At 42.9% G+C, this 22,269-nt stretch overlaps 1 protein-coding gene across 15 annotated transcripts in view; it reads right to left on the bottom strand.

Moving 5' to 3' along the window:
- LOC311058141 (mitogen-activated protein kinase kinase kinase kinase 3-like) overlaps positions 1-22,269 on the bottom strand; it is a 58,058-nt gene that overhangs the window by 5,620 nt on the left and 30,169 nt on the right. For 2 of the 15 annotated variants that reach the window (XM_084075456.1, XM_084075465.1), the window contains 19 exons: positions 21,461-21,513; positions 20,728-20,766; positions 18,362-18,433; positions 15,282-15,333; positions 14,011-14,389; positions 11,493-11,593; positions 11,108-11,149; positions 10,367-10,451; positions 10,193-10,272; positions 9,863-9,923; positions 9,655-9,772; positions 6,407-6,465; positions 6,203-6,306; positions 5,280-5,457; positions 4,647-4,715; positions 4,265-4,357; positions 1,609-1,679; positions 1,426-1,481; positions 1,145-1,210 (listed from right to left, as the gene is read on the bottom strand). In XM_084075456.1, coding sequence (XP_083931582.1) covers positions 1,145-1,210; positions 1,426-1,481; positions 1,609-1,679; positions 4,265-4,357; positions 4,647-4,715; positions 5,280-5,457; positions 6,203-6,306; positions 6,407-6,465; positions 9,655-9,772; positions 9,863-9,923; positions 10,193-10,272; positions 10,367-10,451; positions 11,108-11,149; positions 11,493-11,593; positions 14,011-14,389; positions 15,282-15,333; positions 18,362-18,433; positions 20,728-20,766; positions 21,461-21,513 — 1,778 coding nt within the window. The remainder of the gene's footprint in view (positions 1-1,144; positions 1,211-1,425; positions 1,482-1,608; positions 1,680-4,264; positions 4,358-4,646; positions 4,716-5,279; positions 5,458-6,202; positions 6,307-6,406; positions 6,466-9,654; positions 9,773-9,862; positions 9,924-10,192; positions 10,273-10,366; positions 10,452-11,107; positions 11,150-11,492; positions 11,594-14,010; positions 14,390-15,281; positions 15,334-18,361; positions 18,434-20,727; positions 20,767-21,460; positions 21,514-22,269) is intronic. The other 13 variants (XM_084075467.1, XM_084075462.1, XM_084075468.1 and 10 more) reach the window with 9 other exon arrangements.

Below are 22,269 nucleotides of genomic sequence, written 5' to 3'. Positions count from 1 at the left end.
CTTTAGCAACCGCTGCAGACGATAGGAGAGAAAAAGAGGACTTTGAAAGATGTCTCTGCATTAAGCCTTTTACAACAAACTGGGAGGCTCTGCAGCACCTGGGCACCGTGCCAACTTGAGGACATTAAGGCCCTGACAGATAGAAAGCATCAGACGCTCGACACCAAGAAATGCACCCATTGTATTTAACAGCTACAGTATAGTGAAACTGGAGGCGTCACGTGGTGACGCATCAAAACCTGTTGACGCGTCTTTTAGAGCTCACGGCAGCTCGGTTTCCCTTTAGAGCATCGCCGAGGGGCACAGAACACCAAAATACAATGTGTATAATGGCATAAAGGCATGGTTCTCACTGTGTTTGACCATTATAAATGGCTGAAAAAAAGGATTTTGTTTGTGGTTTGTTTGTGAACTGTAAACCGTCTTGTGTTCCTTTGCACATATGATCTGGTGACGTCAGCGCTTCAAATGACAACAATATGGATGGGGAGAATGACATACAAAAGTGCCCTGTTCTATATAACGGCAAACTAGTCGAATATAAAGGTAGGGATGCTCTATGCTTCAAATTCTCCCACCTTCAATGTGGCCTCAAGGTGCATCAAGTGGCCTCACTATAAGCCCGTAACTGATGCTTTCTATCCGTCAGTCTTTACATGTGATTTTGACAAAAGTGTTTATACCGTATGGGTGTGATTTACCAGGTAATTATGATTGTGGTGGTGGTGGCGGTATCTCCACCAGCTATGTGCAATTTTAAACGTAGCATAGTTTATATGCTATAACTTAGTATAAAGTCAAGTGGCTGCACTGTGCAAGTTAGTTCCAACAGAGTTAAGATATAACTTAAAAACAGAAATCCCTATCCAACTGGCTTCCCACCCGTGAACACTGCCAATTGTGTTTGTTGGAGCGTCCGGTCAAGCCGGAAGCACCATAGAGGAATCCACGGTAGTGGGCAGGAACTTTACCCCCGTACAACCCGAATGGCCCACACAAATACTCTCTCTGTCCACCCCACACACCATTCCTTAAACCTCAAGACTCCCAATAAAGAACCGCTCTCCCTTAAAGCAGACCTCCATCACCACCCGAGATAGAGAATCGGAGTTTGGGCTGGCTGTGCCCAGGGAAGTGAGTGTACCTGGGCTGAGTAAGGCCTCTGTTCTCAGCCCCTGTCTCTGTCATGGAATCGCTACTGTCCAAGTCTCTTCATTGACAAAACATCAGATAGGCATGTTAACAGACACTGTGTGCGTGTGTATGTGAGACTGTGAGAGATGGTTAGACATGGTATACAAGATTTTGATCAAATATGTTTTTGGTGTGAGTTGTGAAATGTTTGTTAGTGTGTGTGCATGTGAATGCTTGCATACAGCAGGTGTCTATTTGTGTGTGGAGACGTGTGCACGTGGTGTGCCTCACCTGTCTGACCCCAGTAGTCTGAAGATGCGTGTGCTATCAGAGATCTCCTGAGTGATCTGATGAATGAGAGAGAGAGAGACTTTAGTCTAACTTTAAACTGATCGGCGACAATGCATTGATGAGAAAGGATGATGCATCTTGAATGTTCTTGTGACAGAAAGTCACACAGAAAGTCAATCTCACCTCATTTGTCTTGAAACTCCTTCCTTGCATCCCGTGTCTCCAGAACGCTAGCACACTGTCTTGGAGACATACTGCAAACAGACACATGTCCACAGCAGTATTAGTTACTGTGAATGTCACCATTTCAAAATGCATTAAAATGAGTCAAACAAAAGACTAGAATATATCGCTGGAGTTACAGGATAGTTAGTTTGTTTCCCCTTTTGTTTTAAACTAGATTCTCGGGGCGCTTCGCGCCCCTCGAACCCATCCGCTGCGCGGGGCTTTGTGTTTGTTCGTCCCTCCGTGTCCCTCTCTCTGTGTCCGTGTCGCTGCAGCACAGAGTGGGCAGTAGAGATGGGATTTATGTGTCTTTGAAGGGAGGCGGATCGTGGGGTTCTGTTCCTTTCAAAGAGGCGTTGTGAATACTGACTCATTTATGGCTCAGGTGTATATTATAGATACGTAGAAATAGATATAAATATGTATGTATTGATATGTCATAATAGTATGTTTGTTTGTATTGTAGATATAATTTATATGTGACTGTAAGTATGTGTTATTATGTACTATAAGTATAGGTCGCGGCCTTCCCGCTAGCTCCCTAGCCAACAAAATCGTTGGATACAAATGAAAACATCGCGAACCCCTTTGAAAGAGCCGTTGTAAAGACTGTGTCATTTATGGCTGATGTGTATATTATATTTATTTTAAAAATATATTTAAATATGTATGTATTCATATGTCATAATACTATGTATATGTATATTGTAGATATAATGTATATGTTAAATATGTGTTATGTACTGTAATACATCATATGAAATTATGATATAATAATGTATTATTATGTTTGATGTTATATAATATATAACATCATTAATACAATATTTATCATAGCATAAGATATTGCTGCACCCCTGGTAGTGGGGAGTCCACTCCGTGTGTCTGGCTCTGTCTGTCAATCCGGCGAACAGCTTTTTAACATGTTATATTCAATAATATATAACAATATAATATATAACATCATTAATATAATTTTTATTATAGCATAAGATATAATATACATAATAATACATAGTATTGTAATGTGTAATATTGTGACATCTTTGGAGCGCATCTGTAGTGTACTGTTCTGTCTTTCAATCCCCCCCACCAGTGTTGGGACCAGTGGTGAGCTGTGGATTTTTGAACTAAGGGTGCTCTATTTTATGATGTCACGTGCGCACGCAGGCATGTGCACATAGCCACTCAGCTCAGTGCTAGTTGAAATACTGTAGGTATTCAACATGTGATTATTAATGTATTTATATTTCTTATTATTTTGTTGCATTGTTAATTTGTTGTTTTTATTTTTGTTTCAATTAATCAATTATTTTATTTTCCTTTTAGTTTTATATAAAAGCCCTTTACATAGACTCACCCACACATAAGTAGGTCCTCTGCTAAGCGATCCCCTTCACACTCTGCAGTGCAGAGACTGTTGTCTCTCATTGTGAGAGGAATGTACGCATTCAATTCAAGTCCGTGGCTTTTCTCCAGTATAGCCTAATGTTATGCGAAGCAGCCAGGTAGAGGCTATTGAGAACTGACGGCGCGAACCTTGACAGGCTATTGTTTAAACATTAAGGTGTTAACGACCGCCGCTGACGGTGAGTGCATGTGGAGCACGCGCGAGCCCCCAGCCCCCACAGTGTCAGAACTAAGGGTACGGCGCCCCCCTTAGCACACCCAACGTCAGTCCCAACTTGGGACTGACGTTGGGACTACATAACGCAACTACTATTTGCGTTAACTAATAACGTAACGCGTTACCTTTTCCCATTCAGTTAGAGTTACTGTGATTGAAATTGGTACGTTACTTGTGTTACGTTATGTGATCCAAATGAAGTGTTTTCTGCGAAGCAACCTTCCTCTCTCTGCCTGTCATTCAACAGGCAGACAGCGTGCAGCAGCCAGCAGGCTGAATAGAGTGGTTCCTCTCAGTCTAACATGATGAATAAGTGAAAGTGGTAGATAGGACGATGATTGGTTAACACAGGGTACATTTTCAGGTTAAGCCAATCAGAGACAGAGTTGGACGGGGCTCACTGTCTGTTAGAGGGCAGTGTTGCCATGTCCTGTTATTGTAAGCGACTTGTAATCGACTTTGAGCAAGCCTCCATGGAGGCAAATGGAGGAAAATTCACAGACCCTACTGCTTATTTGGCGCGCGCAACTTGGCAACTGCATGCTGGCAGCTAAAGGGAAGGTCAGCAGTCTTTCCAGTTTCCACCTCGGAGGGAATAAAAGGTAACACAATGGTGTAGACGAAATTGTGTCCGGCTGGCGGTGTTTGGGTCTCGCTGGGCGGTGGTCAGCGATGACGCTAAGGAACAACATGGCCGAGCGTAATGTTGTGAGTTTGTGTTGGCCGCAATTAATTATGCTTCGATGGGGCAGATGTGTGCTGAGCAGTGAGAAGTGGCCTACAGACTGCGCAAGGTAATTGTGCACGTTGTGGCTTGTGTTGTTAGTGACATTGATATGTTGTTTTTGTGTTTAGTCCGACACAGTGACACGGGGATTTTTTGGGTTTTGGGTTTTGCAATGTATTATAGGATGCAAGCCTATCCGTTTCATTGTCACATAGGGGCTGTGGACTATGTGTAAAAATAGTTTGCTTTTGTGTCCTTACCTATGGACTCAATCTGGAAGTTAAAGGTGAGCTCTGCTGACAGCTTCCTGCTGGACTTTAACCTGCCCTGAAGGTTGACTATCTTTATACACCCTAGATTGAGAGAGAGAGAGAGAGAGGGGGGGAGAGAGAGAGCGAGAGAACGAGAACGACACAGAAGGAAGGAGAAGGACAGGGAGGAACAGTGGTTCAGAGGTGAGAGTATAAACAGACAGGCGGGAGAGACACACAGAGTTGGCAGAAAGGGAGTAGTAAAGGAAAAGGGGAGAGAGTGAAAGACATAAGGAGGAAGAAGGAACGTTGAGATGAATCTGCTATGTATTACAGTACATGTACAGATCGGGGGATGAACATCAGTGAGTGTGAGTTGTGTGTTACTCACTGTCAAGACACACTAGGATGGTGTCTCTCTCTAGCTGAGTGACGTGAATCACACACGTCTGTGGTGTGTCTGGAACAAGAGAGAACGTTTGAAATTACGTGTTAAAGGAGTAGGTCACCCAAATAAAATCTTATTTTCTATCAATTACACAACCCATGAAGCCTTGAATTCATGGTTTTTGACGCATTCCTAAGCCAATAATTTGATGACCGGCTGTGTTTCCGGTAGGAGACTCAATGGAGACTCTTTGAGTCTCTACCGGAAACGCAGGCGGTCATCAAATTATTGGCTTAGGAATGCGTCGAAAACTAAAAAATCTCCATGAATTTAAGGCTTCATGGGTTGTGTAATTGATAGAAAATAAGTATTTTATTTTGGGTGAACTACTCCTTTAATCTAAAGGCAGATTTTACAAATGCATACAATATAAGCATCCCCACCCCCAGCCTTTTGGGACATTTTTTGCTTTGTTACTGTACGTATATTTTGATGCCAATACTTTTGTACTTTTACCCACGTAAAATTGGGAATACAGGCCTTTTACTTGTAACAGAGTATTTTTATATTGTGTTATTGCTACTTTTGACAAAGTAAAACAAATCTGAGTACTTCTTCCACCACTGCAATCCTCACCCTTACCGGCCTCGGTGAACCAGGAGGAGGTGGCGTTTGGGTTGACGGTGCCAAACCGCACCACCTGGTTGAGTTCTGTGCCTTTGCTGACGGCCACGCAGATCAGAGGGTACATCTGCTCCGGGACCACCAGCATCTCAAACACCTCCAACGGGCATGGCAACGGGAAGTCTATGCTCTGTTTGGAGGAAGAGAGCGAGTGATGGAGAGTCAGAGAGAGAGAGAGAGGGAAGGGAGTGCTATGGTTAAATTGTAATGGATAAGTATGCTTCTCAGGCAGTGGTTCTCACACAAATTGATATGCATTTGGCTGTGGAACCCCATTTGGAAAAGATTTTGTGTGCCAGGGACCGCGAAAAAAGAAATATAGGAGCGTTTTTATACTGTACCTCATTTTGCTGGCGACCCCTGGAACCACCTCAGGGATCACTGAGGGTCCCCGGACCTCACTATGAGAACCGGTGCTTTAAGGACTATACTGGTGGTTTGGCATGTTGAGCCCGTTGCCTATGAGTCACTTTACTTCACTGACAACTGTTTGGTACTTGTTTTTTCTCAGTAGTCGGTAGTTTCGGTATGAAAATCAACTTGCAGAGACACTTGAAACTTGCTTGACATAGTCATAGACAGTTCGAGGTAATAATACAACACAGTGAACTATTTGTCTTTGATATTTCTTTCGTCAAAGTTACATTTTCTTGTAACAAAGAGCGCCCTCTAGCGTAATTTCTAAAAACATGATTTTACAACGGCAGTCAAGTATTGGATTTGAAATGACGGAGATCTCCGTCAATGGCAGGGAATGTGTAAATAACAACCGCAAACAACTCTCCCGATCCCTCGCCATTTTAATTTTCCTTTCCACCACAGAGCAGTCTAACTAAATAATAAGATAGTGGTGAAGGGAACACAACACTATTTACCTTAATGAGCATGAACTTCTGCATGGACTCCACCCATTCCAACAGGATGACACTGGATTGGAAGGCTCCACACAGATACTTATGGCCTGTGTACGGGTTACGCACTGTGTGAGAAACAACACAAATAATCAATTAACAATCACGTCCTCTGCTTTGTATGGTTTGTTGTTTTGAGGTTCAAGAGTACAGAGACTACAGACTCACCTACGCAACACTTTTGGCATCCTTTAGTGTCTGGAATCTTATTGGACACCGTAAACTTCCTATACAACAGACAAAAATAAATGTTTGAAGACAATGCATTTCAGCTGAGGTTAATTACAAATGTATCAAAGTGGGCAGTATTTATTTGATAATTAGCATTACTAGAAGCTCGCCCCCGCTACGCGGGGGCTCGCGTCTAGCCCGCGGCCACGCCCACGTTGCGCCCGCGGCCACTTGGCAACTCATATAAGTGGCGTAGCGTCATGAGGGTCAGTGGGGCCGTGGCTCGGTCAGTGAAGACCCTGTAGTGCGGATGATATGTGGCATAGAGGGGCAGATTGTAAATCCCCAGAGGAAACATCCGTGGGCTACCATTGGTTCAGCGATGTGTGCGGTCGCCCTGCGGCCCCTCCTCCTCCACCAATGTGCAGTATTGAGAGCCCTGACGTCACAACAATTGGAGCGATGGGCACTGCACTGTGGTTGGTTAGGGTACACCTAGGGCCCAGGTAGAACCCAGTTAAAGCCTGCATGGGCAAACCCAGTTAGGACCCGCCTTGGTCCCACATAAACATGGCTAGTTGGGGCCCACCTAAGGGCCAGGTAGAAGCTACTTATAGCCTGCATGGGCATCGCAGTTGGGACTGAAGTGGATGCCGCTGACATTGCTGACATGGGGTCCATATGGTTTAGCCCACCTTGAAACCATATGGGAACTACGCTGGCATGCTGGCTGTAATGCAAACGCTGCATCATACCTGCAGTGTGTAGTTTGATGTTGTGTGTGTAGCAGATATACCTGCAGTGTGTAGATCAATGTCCATATGAAAGTCAATGCCCAGCAGTGTTTTTTTCCCCCAGCAGAGTTTCTAGTGTCTCTGTGTCTCTCTGGAAGAGGTTGCACATGAACTCTGCAGCCGCACTGAGGCGCTCCAACACAAACACTCTGACATTAAGCTGCTTCACACAACAAACATCAGCACCACGCTGCTGTTTGTCCAAAAGACACAATATCTCCTCTCCCACCGACGTCATGTGTTCATTTATCGACAGCCGTACAGACTCCTTTTGACACATTTTACCTCGTTTATCCAGCTCTCACTGACTCTCCACATCGGGCTGTTATTTTGCTGCGATCAAGTCAACGATGTGAGAGATTAGCTATCACAGACGGACGGACAGGGGGTGAAACATAGTCTTGCGCCATGCCTTTCGGCCTGGCGGAGACAATAAAAAAACGAAAGTAAAGGAAATGGCCATTTCGGCAACAGAAGTAGTCAACAAACTATACTATGAAAACATGGGCCACATTGGCAAAGAATGTAAGAAAGAGGCAATCATGTAGAAAATAGCCGATCTACAAGCTTACAAAGCCTCTCAACGTGAGGCGTTTCGAGCTTGTAGATCTGCTATTTTCACAATATTTACTTGTGGAACGGAGTCAAACAGAATGGGGGGGTCCCAGATCAAGTACGTGTATTTGGGGGGGGGGGGGGGGGGCGGCGGCGTGAAAGGGTTGATAAGCACTGCTGTAATCGGAGCGAAATTATCTGAAATTACTACATGACCATAATGCAGCCTAACATGCGTTGCACGGGGCGGTCCTGCCATTACGTTAGTTACTGTAGTTGCTGTGGAGCTACATAGTTCTCTAGCTCCGACGGAACCTCTCCCTCCGCTGTATAGCTCCGAGATGAGGTTCCTCGTTAGTTACTGCCGTCTGTTTTCGAAATGGTCGCACGTCGTCCACTTTACATGTTTCTTACCCCTTTTTGCACATCGTATCCAAAAAGTAAAGCATTTCCGCCACTCTCTCAGATGTTTGAAGTTTTAACGCGCCATAAAAGCCATCCAACGGGTTGAAGAAAGTATTTAATTTGCCTCGGTTTTCATCCGGTTACATGGTTTTTAAGACATTGCGCAAGAGTTGCGCCCGTAGAGATAACATTACTGGTTACCCTACTGGTCAAATGTTGAATTGCATCTTCTAATGCAAAATATTATGGAACCGGATGAAAACCGAGGCAAATTAAATACTTTCTTCAACCCGTTGGATAGCTTTTATGGCGCGTTAAAACTTCAAACACCTGAGAGAGTGGCGGAAATGCTTTACTTTTTGGATACGATGTGCAGAAAGGGGTAAGAAACATGTAAAGTGGACGACGTGCGACCATTTCGAAAACAGACGGCAGTAACTAACGAGGGACCTCATCTCGGAGCTATACAGCGTACAGCGGAGGGAGAGGTTCCGTAGGGGCTACATAGTTCTCCAGAAGACACACACAAACATACACCATCTACAATGGACGAACTGAGCAGCAATATTGACATTCACCACACGAACGTGCATTGTTGACAAAGTGATTGCACAGCCGCTGCAGGCATGACAACCACGTTAGCGTTAGCGACATGGCAGCTATCACAGCGCCCTGTCCGTCGTGCTGCAACTGCCTGTGATGGCTACAGCAGTAACAGCAAGCTGTCTGCGATGCCATTGTCTGGAGACTGCTCTTAGCGTGACACGACCAATGAGAGTGAGCGCTGTAGTTGTTGCTAAGATACGGTGGCGTCTCTGCCCCATAGCTTGTAGATCTCTCACACATGATTGGCGTAGGCTGCGTTGCCAGGTCTGACTTTGTGTCTAAGCAATGGTCGGCTTATTTTTGCGCGCCTTTGGGCTCGTTTGCATTGTGCGCACGGCAGCGCTTGTTTAGCGTACGTCAGCGCGACGTGGCAACGGACGTGGCAACGTGAAAGGTGATTGGCTGGTGAAAAGAAACACCCGGACGTGAATTTTGTGTTGGCGAAGTGATTTGCATAAGTATTGGAGCATAATGCGTTTGATATTAATTGTACATCCTGCAAGTACAGTGATGGGATGCGAAGCAGCTGGTGTCACAGGCAGAATATTGAGGAATTTTGGGGGAAAATGTGGAGTTAGTTGGGCCATGTGTCTGCTTGGCAATTGAGCACATACACTCGTGTACACTCCATGACTGTGGCCGTCAATTATGGTAGCAAGATTTGCATGACATAACGATTACTCATTTCAAAACAACACCCTCTACTTTCTCTTCACCAGTCATTTTATTTTCTCTCTTTCACCACCTCTTTCTCTCATGTTCTTGTATGTATCACTCCCTTTCTCTTCCCATCTAAATACTGACATAAGATCAGTAATATTGACAACAGTCATGGTCCTATGTCAGATGAGACAGTGGTGTCAGGTCTGGTGATGTTGTCGCTACCTGGGAATCATCTTGTCAGGCAGTTTGTGTGTGGGAATGGATACTGGTAATCTCTGCATCTGTCTGGCATGTCCAAAGAGGCCAGACAGACTGTGGGAGTACAGCTGTGAGGCCTTGCCTAGAAGAGAGGAGAAGTTAGGGTTCCAAAAACACCAACCTCCCCTAAAACAGCATCAATTATTGCAATCACTAATAACTCATGTCTTACCAGATATAGAGAGGAGACAGTTGTTCATAACATACAGCCAGGTACACCGTCGAGGGAAGAGCTAGATCCATAAAGGAAAGAACAAACACAGCAAATGAAGATGCTGATAGTGTATTGATCGCTCATCATTCAAAATGTGTTCACGCCACAGTTAAAATATCTAGGACCTGATGCCCCCAATTGCTAGCATTTGTTAGCAAACCTTTAAATCTATAGGATGTGAAGCCATTACTCTTAAAATGGCATCTGCATTTGACAGACAAAGGAGACAGGAACTCAACATTTTGAGTGTGTCAGATACACAAGCAATAGCCTGACAGTCAAACTCACCGGTTCCATTGAGGTTTCATGAAGCTCATTGAGATTTAGTGTGTAGATCCCCTCTTCAGCACCAAATATTAAAAACTGGTCTGAAACACACACAAGTGGTTCAATGATTGACAGATTCATCAGCCAATAAGGAGTGATATGTGATACAATGAAATCTGGTTTCTGGTTGGTTACCTCTTGTGTCGGGGTTGATCCAGGAAGTGGCACAGTGGATCTTCAGAGGACACCCGTTGAAAACCTTGGAGAAACACGCCCCCATCTGGCGAAAAGAGGACACAGTCAGACACAAACACAAAAGCAAGGTACTGAACATTGTGCTGGTTTGGTTTCCATAGATACTTTTCAAGCACCTTCAAGGTATGCAGATTTTATTCCAGCACATTATTTAGTCAAGGATTTCCAGCACCTGGACCAATCCTGTAGCTAGCACTAACTAATATTGAATGCATTTGCAGACCTGCCAACCTTGGGATTTTCTTTTGGGCACCATTATGTGCGTAATAGCACTTATTGCCTAAGTTACATTTTGGGCAAATTGTGATATCTGCTCAACGCTACTCTCCTAACACTGCTGATTCACCCTGCCTTATTGCCTATGTCCTTAGCTTATCAGAATGCTTGTTACATTCCAAAATCACTACCTGCCTAAGTCAAGAGATGACATAGGCAGATAGTGTTATTTTTTTATCCCTTCTTTTCTGAAAACCTTAAAATATGGCTTGGGCAATTTTGCCTAAGCAATTATGTAACACACATTGTAAAATGCTTTTGATAAAGGCATTATAGAAATGCAGGCCATACTGTAGCCCCATTTAGCTCCTACATGGTGTACCAACCTGTGAGATGGACCACGGTAATGAGCTCCTAATGAGCTCAGAGAGAGCTCAGAGAGAGGAAAAGAGTCATGCTACTCACATGAACTTTAGGTGTTGGTGGAAGGCCATTGCTTATTGGTTTCTATAAATCATAAAGACGCACATACATACAAATAGTTAGTCACTGGTATTATATATGGATTATAGTACATTAACAGTGTTTGACTTGCATTTATCAACCCACTTAACACTTTCTCAAAAGCCCACACTTATCTCTGAAAGTGTCATCATACGTTATACTATATGAATTGCTTTGTTCGCTTATGTTGTATACATGGGTTAATAGGAGGTAATGCTGACATCAGCATAATTGCTTAGAAAGCTAGTCAGAGTAAAGTTTGTATTAGACACAGGACAGATTGCACAACTGACACCAGATAACTGCAGTTATACAATATGACTCTGGGTGTCTGTGCTGTGCTTACTGGAACGTCCTTCTTGTCTTTCCGTATGGGGACACTAGGGGGCATAGTGGACTGTCTGTCTGCAGGGCTGTCCCGCTCTCCATTATGCTGCAATCCATTACCTACAAGACAAGCACAACTTAGAGCGTGTGTGTGTGTGTGTGTGTGTGTGTGTGTGTGTGTGTGTGTGAGAAAGAGAGAGAGAGAGTGAATGACTGTATCAATGGAAATAGGGAGGAAGAGAGAGCATGTAAGGCAGGGAATACATATAAGAGAAAGAAAGGAACAATGTACATACCAGAAAATGTTTGTTTGTTTATTTGTGTGTGTGTATGTATGTGTACGAGCAAATACTGTATGTCTAGTGTGAATACAATTACTAAACTACTCACAAAAGCACATTTACATTACACAGAAATGCACCACAGTTTGATGAATATGGAATGCACTGTACCAGGAGGACAGGTTGAGGTGAGGCGAGTGGATTTCTACCATGACAAAATACAAACCAATGGGAGCACAGAGGGAGGGAGGGAGCGAGGGGAGGAAGGAGGAAAGCAAGGAGCAGGCTAGTAGGAAGCACACAATAATTTGGAAATAAAGTTTAAAGTCAGGGTGTTAAATTAAGACTATGGCTCAAGGGGTAGTTTTATGAACAAGACTAGCTAATTTGGCAGCTAATAAGTTGACTTTAGGATGCTCTACTTTTTTTTTCATACAATTGATTTGATTGCTGAAAGAGTAAAAGTGGTTGGACATTCCAGGGATTTACCAGCTACTGAATATTGGAACGAAAAGGTTAAGCTTCTTGCACTTTGGAATAATGGATACTCAGCCCTTCTCTAGTCTGCAGCCTCTCACTGGTCCCTCTCTGATAAAAAAAAGCAGCTCGCTGGTCTCTGTGTTAAATCTCATTGGTCTCTCTGTTAAAGCTCACTGTTCTCACTCTGTTAAATGCAGCTCCCTGTTCTCTCTTTTAACCACTTAAACCCCTGTAGTCTTAGAGAACTGGACACGACGCATAATGAGCTTGTAGATTGGCTATTTTTGGCTAATGTTCCCATCTGAATATGGATGATGGGGTTCAAGTGGTTAAAGTCAAGGCCAGAAAAATGCAATCTGCAGTGGACAGGATTCAAGAACAACCCCCCCCCAAAAAAAGGAAAAACAATAGAAATATTATGTGTCCATTCCTGTGTTGTTCCCTACACTGCGAGATGGTGGCTGTTTTCTTTCTCCTAGAAATTAGGGGGGCTGTGGGAAGCTGGTCACTGATTGATTGGGTTAGAGAATCGATCATACTTCACAATAAAAAAAAAAAAAATGCCAAGTGCAAGGACAAACAACCAATAAGATTCTACAGGAGCTGACGGATGGGAAGAACTTCAAGGGGCAGTTGACCCAAAATAGACTCTTGTGTGTGGAGTGCTATTAATCCATCCAGATACTTTTTCCAGAGGTTTTGAGATTTGTGCCACGGAGATATCTGCCTTCACCCCAATACAATGCCATTTGGTTTATGGCTCTCAAAGTGCCAAATAATTACATTGTAAAGAGACTCCAGACATCCTGATATAGTTACTCATGATATTCCACAGACCTCATTGTGAACAGTTTCAATGAGAACTATTTTTTTACTTAAAGGTAGGGTAAGTGATTTGCTTTGGTTAAAATAAGTGTTAAATAGCTCTATATTCTGATAGTACTCATTGCTATAGAGTGTTTGTTCAGTATTAGGAGTATCCTTGTCTCTCCACCTCTTTATTAAACAGAAAATGCATTTTCGTTTCAGTTTCATTTCCAATTTTATCCAATCAAGATAGAGAACTCAATCAGGATACAGATTAAACAAGTGACATTGGAAGTGATGACACTAAGAAATGAGCAGACAAAATTGGAACTGGAACACTATAAAAATTAAGCTTAAAAATGGGTACTTTCTCCTGATTGGCTGAGATTTTGACACCTACCGAAAAATGTATTTTCTGTTTATTAAAGAGCTGGAGAGACAGGGAGACATCTGTTACTGAAAAAACACTCTATAGCAATATTATATTCTGATTACTATCAGAATATAGTATTTTAACCTTTTAACAAAATACTTTTTGTTTTAACCCAAAAATATCACTTACCCTACCTTTAAGTATGGCCACCAACTTTATATCTCCCCGAACCGTGCCACCAGTACCATTGATCTATAGATCATTGAGTTCCAGGCAGACATCGCATGTCAAAAATCTCCAATTCACATCAAACCTATCTAGATGGAAAGATAGCACTACAAGTAAGAGGAAAATATATATTTTTTGTATTTTGGGTGAATTGCCACATTAACAAAAAAAAAAAGAATAATAATAGTACCGACTACTGACTGATGGAACAAATAAATCAGACTCAGCAGGAGCCAATGGGATGGGTGGAACCGCTGCAACAATCAACCAATCAGACTTTATGAGGACTGACTGATGGAACCAGACAACCAATCAAAAGGAGAGGGGGCAGGGGGGGTCTAGGTCGACTACCAATCTACTACCCTTACTTTCCTCCTCGTCTTCCTTCTCTGTTTCCTGCTCCTCTTTCACCTCCTTCAGCACCTCCCACGCCTCCTCCAGCTCCTCCTCGGTGTGAGGCGCGTGGAGCCACTCCCAGAAATGCCTAAAGCTCCCGTCATCACCTGGGCCAGAGCAGTCGGCTTCCGCGGGGAGCGGGCTCTCGTTACCTAAGCTACTGCGGCGGTGGGGAGGCAGCCTCGGGGGCGGAGGTCTCGGGGGCACGTTGGAGGCCTTGGCCGGGCTTGCCGTCTCCGGGGCCGGGCAACGCTTAATGGTCCCGCCCCCTCCACAGTCATCCTCGCTGTGTGATTGGCTCTCGTCTTGTTTCTGTTGCAGTTGCTGGTGAGGTGGGCAGATGGACTTGGGCTGCAGGAAAGGAAGGAGAGACAGATTGATTTACATATAGAGGGACAGAGACATGAATAGAGAATGGGAAAAAGAGAGATTGAGAGGAAGGATAGAGCGAGAGAGAGTACAAAGTACATTTTGTTCAGAATTCACGCATTTAAAGCCTTTTTCCACAGAAAATACAGTCTGTAAGGAATAGGACATCATTATGCGAACAGCTTAGTGTGGGTACAGCTCCAGCATATTTCTGGTAGGCTGGATAGGGCCATCCTTATTTATTGCTACTTCAATATCAGTGTGGCGCTCAGCTTATTCAAAACATTTTCAAGGCGTCAATAAAGAGGGGTGGCAGTCTAAATTGAATAGACCTATCAATGGTCCTTTGTGTTAAACATCATCCAACGTGACGAAATGTTGCTTGTCACCTGTTATAAACACAAATAGGATAATCTGACATGAGCCTCAGAAAAGGATTGATTTGTTATTTTTGTGAAGATAATTTGATAATAAAAGGCACACTGACAGGAATGAGACAAGTTCTTCACCATTTGTTGATTTTCATCATGGTTGTGATATACCTACCCACAACTCTGCCTATGTTTCTGTGAGGAAGAGGATGATTGGTCCAGCCAGTTGTTGGCACAGAGAGAAATTTAGTAGGGTTTTCAACACCAGATGGATAATAGAGCCCCAAAATAAGATGCCACAAAGGGCAACATGTCCTGTCTGGATCTGCAGGCTATATTTATCCATTTCACTTATGTAAACGTGAATTCACCATCATCCTGCTTAGAATATGATACCAAACTAAGTTTGATTGATTCAGATTCAGTTTGTAACCAGATGACTAAACTAAGAAACACCAAGCTCTGAGTTGCCCTAAACATCAAATATCATTGGTTGTTCTTACCTTGGGAGGAAGTGGGGGCGGGACTTTTGGCCTCATAATGGTGCTGGATTTGCTGAAAAGATAGAAGAGGAAGGAGTTTGAGTACATATCATCATAGAAGCCATGCCCTTTGCTTAATATAACATACAGGGTTTAAAATGGGATGGGAGTATAATATACTAGCATACTAGTTAACCAGAATAGTATACTAGTATAGTATCATGTACTCCTGAGGAACTGGTTACGCTTTTCATCTCAATGTGATTTATTTTGCAATGTGATCATAAATATGACATTTTTGAGTAGGGGACTTATATCATGACAGTGGTTTTGGAGTCTTCACCATTAAAGACAAATATAGAGCCCTGGGGGGCCCCGATCAACTAAGTATATAGGGTTTAAATGGTTCCCTCCGTGTCTTTTTGTACTGTGTACTGTACAGTATATCAGTAGCTGGACAGCATCCGGGCTAGGTATAATCCAGATCACAATGCCAGCTTGTTCACATCAAATCACTTTTTCGAGGTCCATTGGCAGTGGCAGCTATATAGGACATTTAAATCATCCTGTGTGACTGAACAATAAAATCATATTGAAAAGTCAACTGTAACCATTGCCCCTAAAATATAGAGACATGAGAAAGTGAACCAAAAGATACAATACTACATAAAACAAGATGAACAAATGAAATGGATGCGTGAAGTCTCTCAGAGTGACGATGCTGACCTGTGTCCATTGGACAGACCATACAATTAGGCATAGTTTATTTTTTAACCTTTTTTGGGTAAATCGTAAAAAGGTCTTGTTTAAGATACATTTCTTATAATCACATGAACCCTTGTGTCCCTATTCTGGGGGCGAATATTTTCATAATGAGCTTTTTTCGACAAGGAGCTCTAGAGTACTACGGTCAACTAAGTATATGTTTAAGTGGTTAATACATTATGCCCATAATCTAGAAGAAAATCAGAGATCCTTGTAAAAAGAAAATCAAGAAATACAAACACTAGATCTCAGTGCAGGAACATTTTGAAGTAGTCTGATATACAGAGTGCCGGATTTAGTGGCTAGATATCAATGCTGATACTGACAGTCTGTTAAGGACTACCAACAATGACTTCATATAGTAGTGACCCCAACTTAACAGAACATTTGGTCCAAGATCAGCACTGGTCATTCTGAGATGTTTCATTAATACAGCCTTATGGGCCCAGATGTTATGGAGCAACTAGTTGATGAGTGACAGCTGCTGTACCAGTAAGAACACACACAATCAAAACAGACATTGACAGGGAGCCAATGAAAATGAACAGAGAGAGGACCACCAATTAATAAAGAATCCAGTCCACACCCACAACATGACAGTTAACATTATTGCTAGCCAAACCCCAAAGCCTTGTTTCTGTAAGAGACAATAAGCAGACAGGAGCTCATTTTAAACTTAGTCATTTAATGAAGGAACTACATTCTCCTCAGTGTGATATTTTTTGCGCAAATGTTAAACGTTAAATAATTACAATATAAATGTAAACTATTAACTTGTCTTTATAAAGAGAATCTGCTCTGCCTCAGACATTTGGCTGTTACACAAGGAGGGGCTGGGTGCCAAATAACAGTTTTGTAGATGCAAAGAGATGAGCAGCGCGAGAGCGCATACACACAAACACACAGGCACGCATGCATGCACACACACACACACACACACACAGCACTCAGGTGAACAGATGGTGGCCCGAGTCGGAACACACGGAAAAAACAGAAACACAACATGTCAAGGTCACAAGGCTTGGTTATGCAAGAACATGTCAACGGAGTTTTCATGCCTCAAAAACTGTATAACAACATACATTGTAAATTCACTGAAGGAGGCGCTAGGACAGACCATGGGGTCACCAAAATCAGTTGGTCCATCCTACAATCTGCATATTTAGGTATCTTTTGTGCGAAGTTGACCTTTTGGCCTGGCGGTGAACTAAAATCAGTAGGGGTCTAGGAATGGGGATTCCTATTGTTAATTTGTATTGATACTGATACCATTATTGATACCGTTTAATGATCCTTGTCTTTAACAGAACTATATAGCTTTTTATTTCTTAACTTAAGTTGATGGATGTTAAACAACATATTTTGGTCTAAATATTCAGCTAAATATTGAAGAAACTGTTTTGCTTCTTTCAATATGTATCTTGTTTTCACACTGGTGTGATCTGTTAGATAAGATGTTACTGCTAGGTGATCAGATCTACAAGCCAACAGCATGCCATATGGCAACATCTTGTTAGCTTGTAGATCTGTTCCTTTTTGACACGACACCGTCAAATTAGGGTATAAGGTTTTATCTGATGTGCAACATTGAGGTACTTTGACATTGATGATAATTCAACAACTTCATTAGGCAATCGACCATTTGTGCACCAGTGATTTAAATAAAATACATCACTCTTCACGGTCACACTTGACTCGATAAGACTCAGAGTATCGCAAAGATCAGACCTTATTGATTTTGAACAAGGGTCTTATAGAACTGGATTTTGATCCCCATGCCTATTTGGGGTCATCCTCCGCAAGCATGAAGGTGTACAGCAAATTCCATGGCAGTCCAGTCAGTTGGTTTTGAGATGAGTTGTTTGGGGCTAAAGTGGTGGATGGACGGATGGACTGACATTGCCATTCTTAGACCCCCACCGCTTGCGGGGCTAAAAATGTAATCCAGACACATACACATTGAGTAATCTTAATGTTAATTCTGCATAATGTCTGATTTCACCACAATGGTTACAGGTTAGAGATTAGGGTGTTTTGTTAGTGTTTCTTCAGCTTTCACATGAGATAGGCTGACACACACACAAAGCTTGGAAAACACAATGTCAGAACACGTACACACACTCCCTAACACACAAAGAAACATCATTATGTGGCATGATGGTGTGGCGCGTTGCATAGAGACGCATGGATGAAACTGTGGCAAAGAAAGGAAGCCTTCATCCTTTCTCTGCTCCTTCTCATCATTCCCTCTTTCTCATGAGGATGAGAAGAGCAAGGGAGCGGAGAGAGAGAGAGAGAGGGATGAGGGATTACGCTAAGACTAGGAGGGGACTTACTGATTGTGAGTTTCATCAGCACCATCATCATCATCATCATCCTCATCATCCCCTAAGTGTGCCACATGGCCCCTGGGAGAGGAGGGGGAGATTGCAAGGGAGGGGAGACAGGATATGAAGGAGGAAGGGAAGGAAAGATGGAGAGTGAGGAGGAGAAGAGAGAGAGAGGCGAGGTAAGGATGTAGGGAGTGAAGAATGGAGGAGATGGGGAGAAGAGTGGAGACGGAAGGACGAAGGGAAACGGGGAGAGGAGGTGAAGAAAGGCAGGGAGGATGGGAGTGAAGGATGGAGCAGGTAAGAGAGAGACAAAGGAGTGAAGAAGGAGGCAGGGAGGAAGAACGTAGGAAGGAGGAGAGGTGGGAGAGGAGGTGAAGAGAGGAGAGAAGAAAAGATGTGGTGGTGGTGGAGATGGAACAAAGGAAAGAGGGATACGGCAGGTATACAGGAGGATGAGGGAGTGAGAATGCAAGGGAGTAGAGGAGGGATGAGAGAGGAGGAGTAGGAGTTGATGAGCGGAGGCAAGGAAGGAGGAACGTAGGTTGGGAGTGAAGATGAGGATAGACAGAGAGGAGTAGTAGAAAGGTAAGATAGATGTAAATGGAGAGATGGAGGGGGAGGAGAGAGAGTGGTGACACCACAAGGAGGGATGGGAATGGGGGGGGGGGGGGGGGGGTGCGAGAGCTCAGTGATGCTTGGTCCACAAACTAACTCAAAAAGCCCTCGTTGTTCTGACACATTGGGCAGATCTGAGCAGACTGGACAAGTCTGAACCAAAACAAACCATAGAATGGACAGATTTCTTTTGGCCTCATCCAGTCTTCTACAGATCTAACTACATGTGTAGGCTGGAGCTAGGCTAGGGGGGGGTGTGTCAGGTCTTGTATCACAGGAACCCTTCCATTCCGTGTAAGCACGCTTCTCATGTATCCTCATTCTTTAAAACTTTATTTTAAACCTCTCACTTCATCGATCTGGTTTAACGCATTAAAACCGGGAAAGCATTGGTGTCCTTTAAGATTTTAGCTATATACTGTAGACATACGTGTACATCTGCCACTTTTGAAAGATCTTGTTTGAAATATTTTGAATAATTTAGAATCTTCTCTTCTGATTGTGTAGTCCAGATTGTGTAGACGGGTGTACTATTGGCAGTTACAGAAAAGTCTATTTGACAGTAAAACTTTTTTGTGATTAGATACATTTTCTGCCAAAATTGCATTGTGATTTGTGGACAGTGGAAGCCCACCCACCTGGACAAGACAAACCAAAACATTTATCCAATGTTTTCCCGTATTATTAAACCCCAGTGTAACTTTACAAAAACAACTTTAACATGTTGTTTATGCTTATTGACTAAGAGGAACAATGCTACAGATCTGTGAAGGAGAAGTGTTTGAGGGCACACGGAAGGTAATACAGTATGCTCATGGAATGGAACAGGTCCCAGGATCTCTTCCTATAGGGGTCAGAAGCAGCAGAAAACCTGCTGTTACCTCTGCCCACCAATGGAGGGAGACACAGAGACAAGCAGGGATAACAATTGTTACAATACTAGAAGTATTGTACCAAAACGATTTACAATTGTAATGTACTATATGGGCAACACAATCAAATAAAAGCTTAAGATATATAAACATTTAACAACAAAATGTTCTATACGGGTGAATCTCATTTGGTATAACTGGATTATCACATAATCATATTAAGTATAACATAAAATATTTTTGAACATTTAATCTGTTAACAGTTAACAGAGAATGCACAGGATGTAGCAAAATGGGGTTTTGACTTTATTCATATGTAATGAGTGAACTAACTAGAGAAATATTGGCTACTGCTGTGTATACAAATAGCTGAGTAGCTGTGATCCACTCTGGATTACCATGTGGGCCATAGCAAACATTTACCGTAACTTCATAATGTACAGATTAAAAAATAAATCAAAGCACACAGCTATGTACAAATTATTTAACCTATGGGAAGGGGGCAAGCGATTTCACTACAGTGCTGCTGCTGCAAAGAAACGACAACGCCGCTTTGGCAAAGAAATTGAGCGCACGTGTATGCATGTGACTGTCTGTGTGTAAAAGCCATGCTTTGCAGGGCGCTCCAATGAAGCACAGCATTTTCCAGTGAAAAAAGAAAGCGTCGACCAGTGTAACAAAGACAAAAAACCCAAACCAAACAGGAGAATCCAAACTCTGGTATCAATGTGGTAGCTGACAGCCATTTATAGCTTGTTAGTCACGTGTGAATTGGCTGAATTAGTTAACTGTGATTGGCTGATGGTGATGGGTCGGTGGGGTTAAAGCGCCAGCATATCAGCACACCCGTGTGGATCAGGAAGTGGGCGGGGCTTGACTTACCTCTGCTGCAGCTCCTCCTCCACAGATTTGAGAAGACTCCTGTTGCGACGGACGGACGGACAGACAGACAAGCGGAGCAGAGGAGGAGAGGGGTGAATGGAAGGGGAGAAAAGTGAGAAAGGAAGCGCGTCGGGCCATTTTAAAATAAATGCTTCGCAAATTAAATCCTTCTTTTGTAGTTCACGTTGTGTTGTGATCACACACAGAAATTCTGGGTTGAAAAAGAAAAACACATTCCTAGACGACACACACACACAGAGACCATCACTCCTCAACATACACACTCACTCGCATGTAACACAACAATACACTGAGTTCCAGCCAGCCCTTGACAGAATATAGGACATCTTCCTACTGCTGCCCTGACCTCAACTGGATCCTTCTGTCTGCTCAGCTGCATTTCATTTTGTATTTCATTTATTCCACACATATCGTACATGAACACACGCATTCACGCACATGCACACACTTAACAGCGCATCTCTGCGCGGCAGAGTTTTGCTCTAAATAAATAATTAACTTTTGAGTATCAGAGCTCTCTTCACGTGCACACTCTCTCAAGCGTAAACACAAAGTCAATATCCCACTTGAAGTGAATGTCTCTCAATGACAGTGAAGAGAGACACAAAGCAACGAGATATAAGTGAGAATAAAAATAAGATTCGCAGAAAGCGAGATGGAGAGAGCAAGGGATGCATGAGAGTAAATAACAGAAGGAGCGATGTCGACTTACTTATTTCCTCCCAGCAGACTTGGGGAGTCGGGACCGTATTCCAACCGTAGATCCTACAAACAACAACAATACACTTTGCGTTACTGTTGTGACACACCATTTCATCACTGGTTCATTGCAAGGTGCTATGTGCTGGTAAACAAAAGTGCAATTGAAATTTGAATTCCCAATTTTTGCATTCAGTCCAGACAGTACAGACAGGACTAGTAACATTTCCACTACTACTGACGTAGGAGTCAGTGGTACTGGTAACATATCTTTGGTTGCTGGGAACATCTATAAGAGGGGTATTTAAAACATCTTGCACATAGCATCTTTTGGTCAAATTTAAATATCTATATTAAAAAATATATATTAAATGCAGCATAAAAAGAATGACATTTATCCAATTCTATGACCAAAGTTTTAGACTAGACTACATAAACTTGAATAAAAATGGACTCACACGTGTGCATTGCCAAGCACACATGCAAATACACGCATAAAGACTCACACACATGCAATATAGACAAAACACAAAAGACCTCATCGGTTTGGTTAACTATAATGTTATATGACAAACAGCAGAGCACATAGCGGCATTCTGTGGAGAGAAACATGAGGGAAGAGTTCAGATTAAAAGAAAAATTAATAAGCATCCAGGCAAGATGGCTGACGTTTGTCTGAGTGTGTGTGTATGTGACATGAGTGTCTCTGTATGGGCGACTGCGTGTACGAATGAATAAGTGAGATAGAGACAGTGGGAGGGAGGGAGGGAGGGAGGTGTGTGGGTGATAGACTGTGTGTGTGCACGCGCGGATTGTGTTGCT

This window comes from Gymnoscopelus microlampas, assembly GCF_963454915.1.
Source record: "Gymnoscopelus microlampas genome assembly, chromosome: 13".
NCBI lineage: Eukaryota > Metazoa > Chordata > Actinopteri > Myctophiformes > Myctophidae > Gymnoscopelus > Gymnoscopelus microlampas.
The sequence above is the reverse complement of the archived record's forward strand: the minus strand, read 5'-3'. Positions and strand labels throughout refer to the sequence as shown.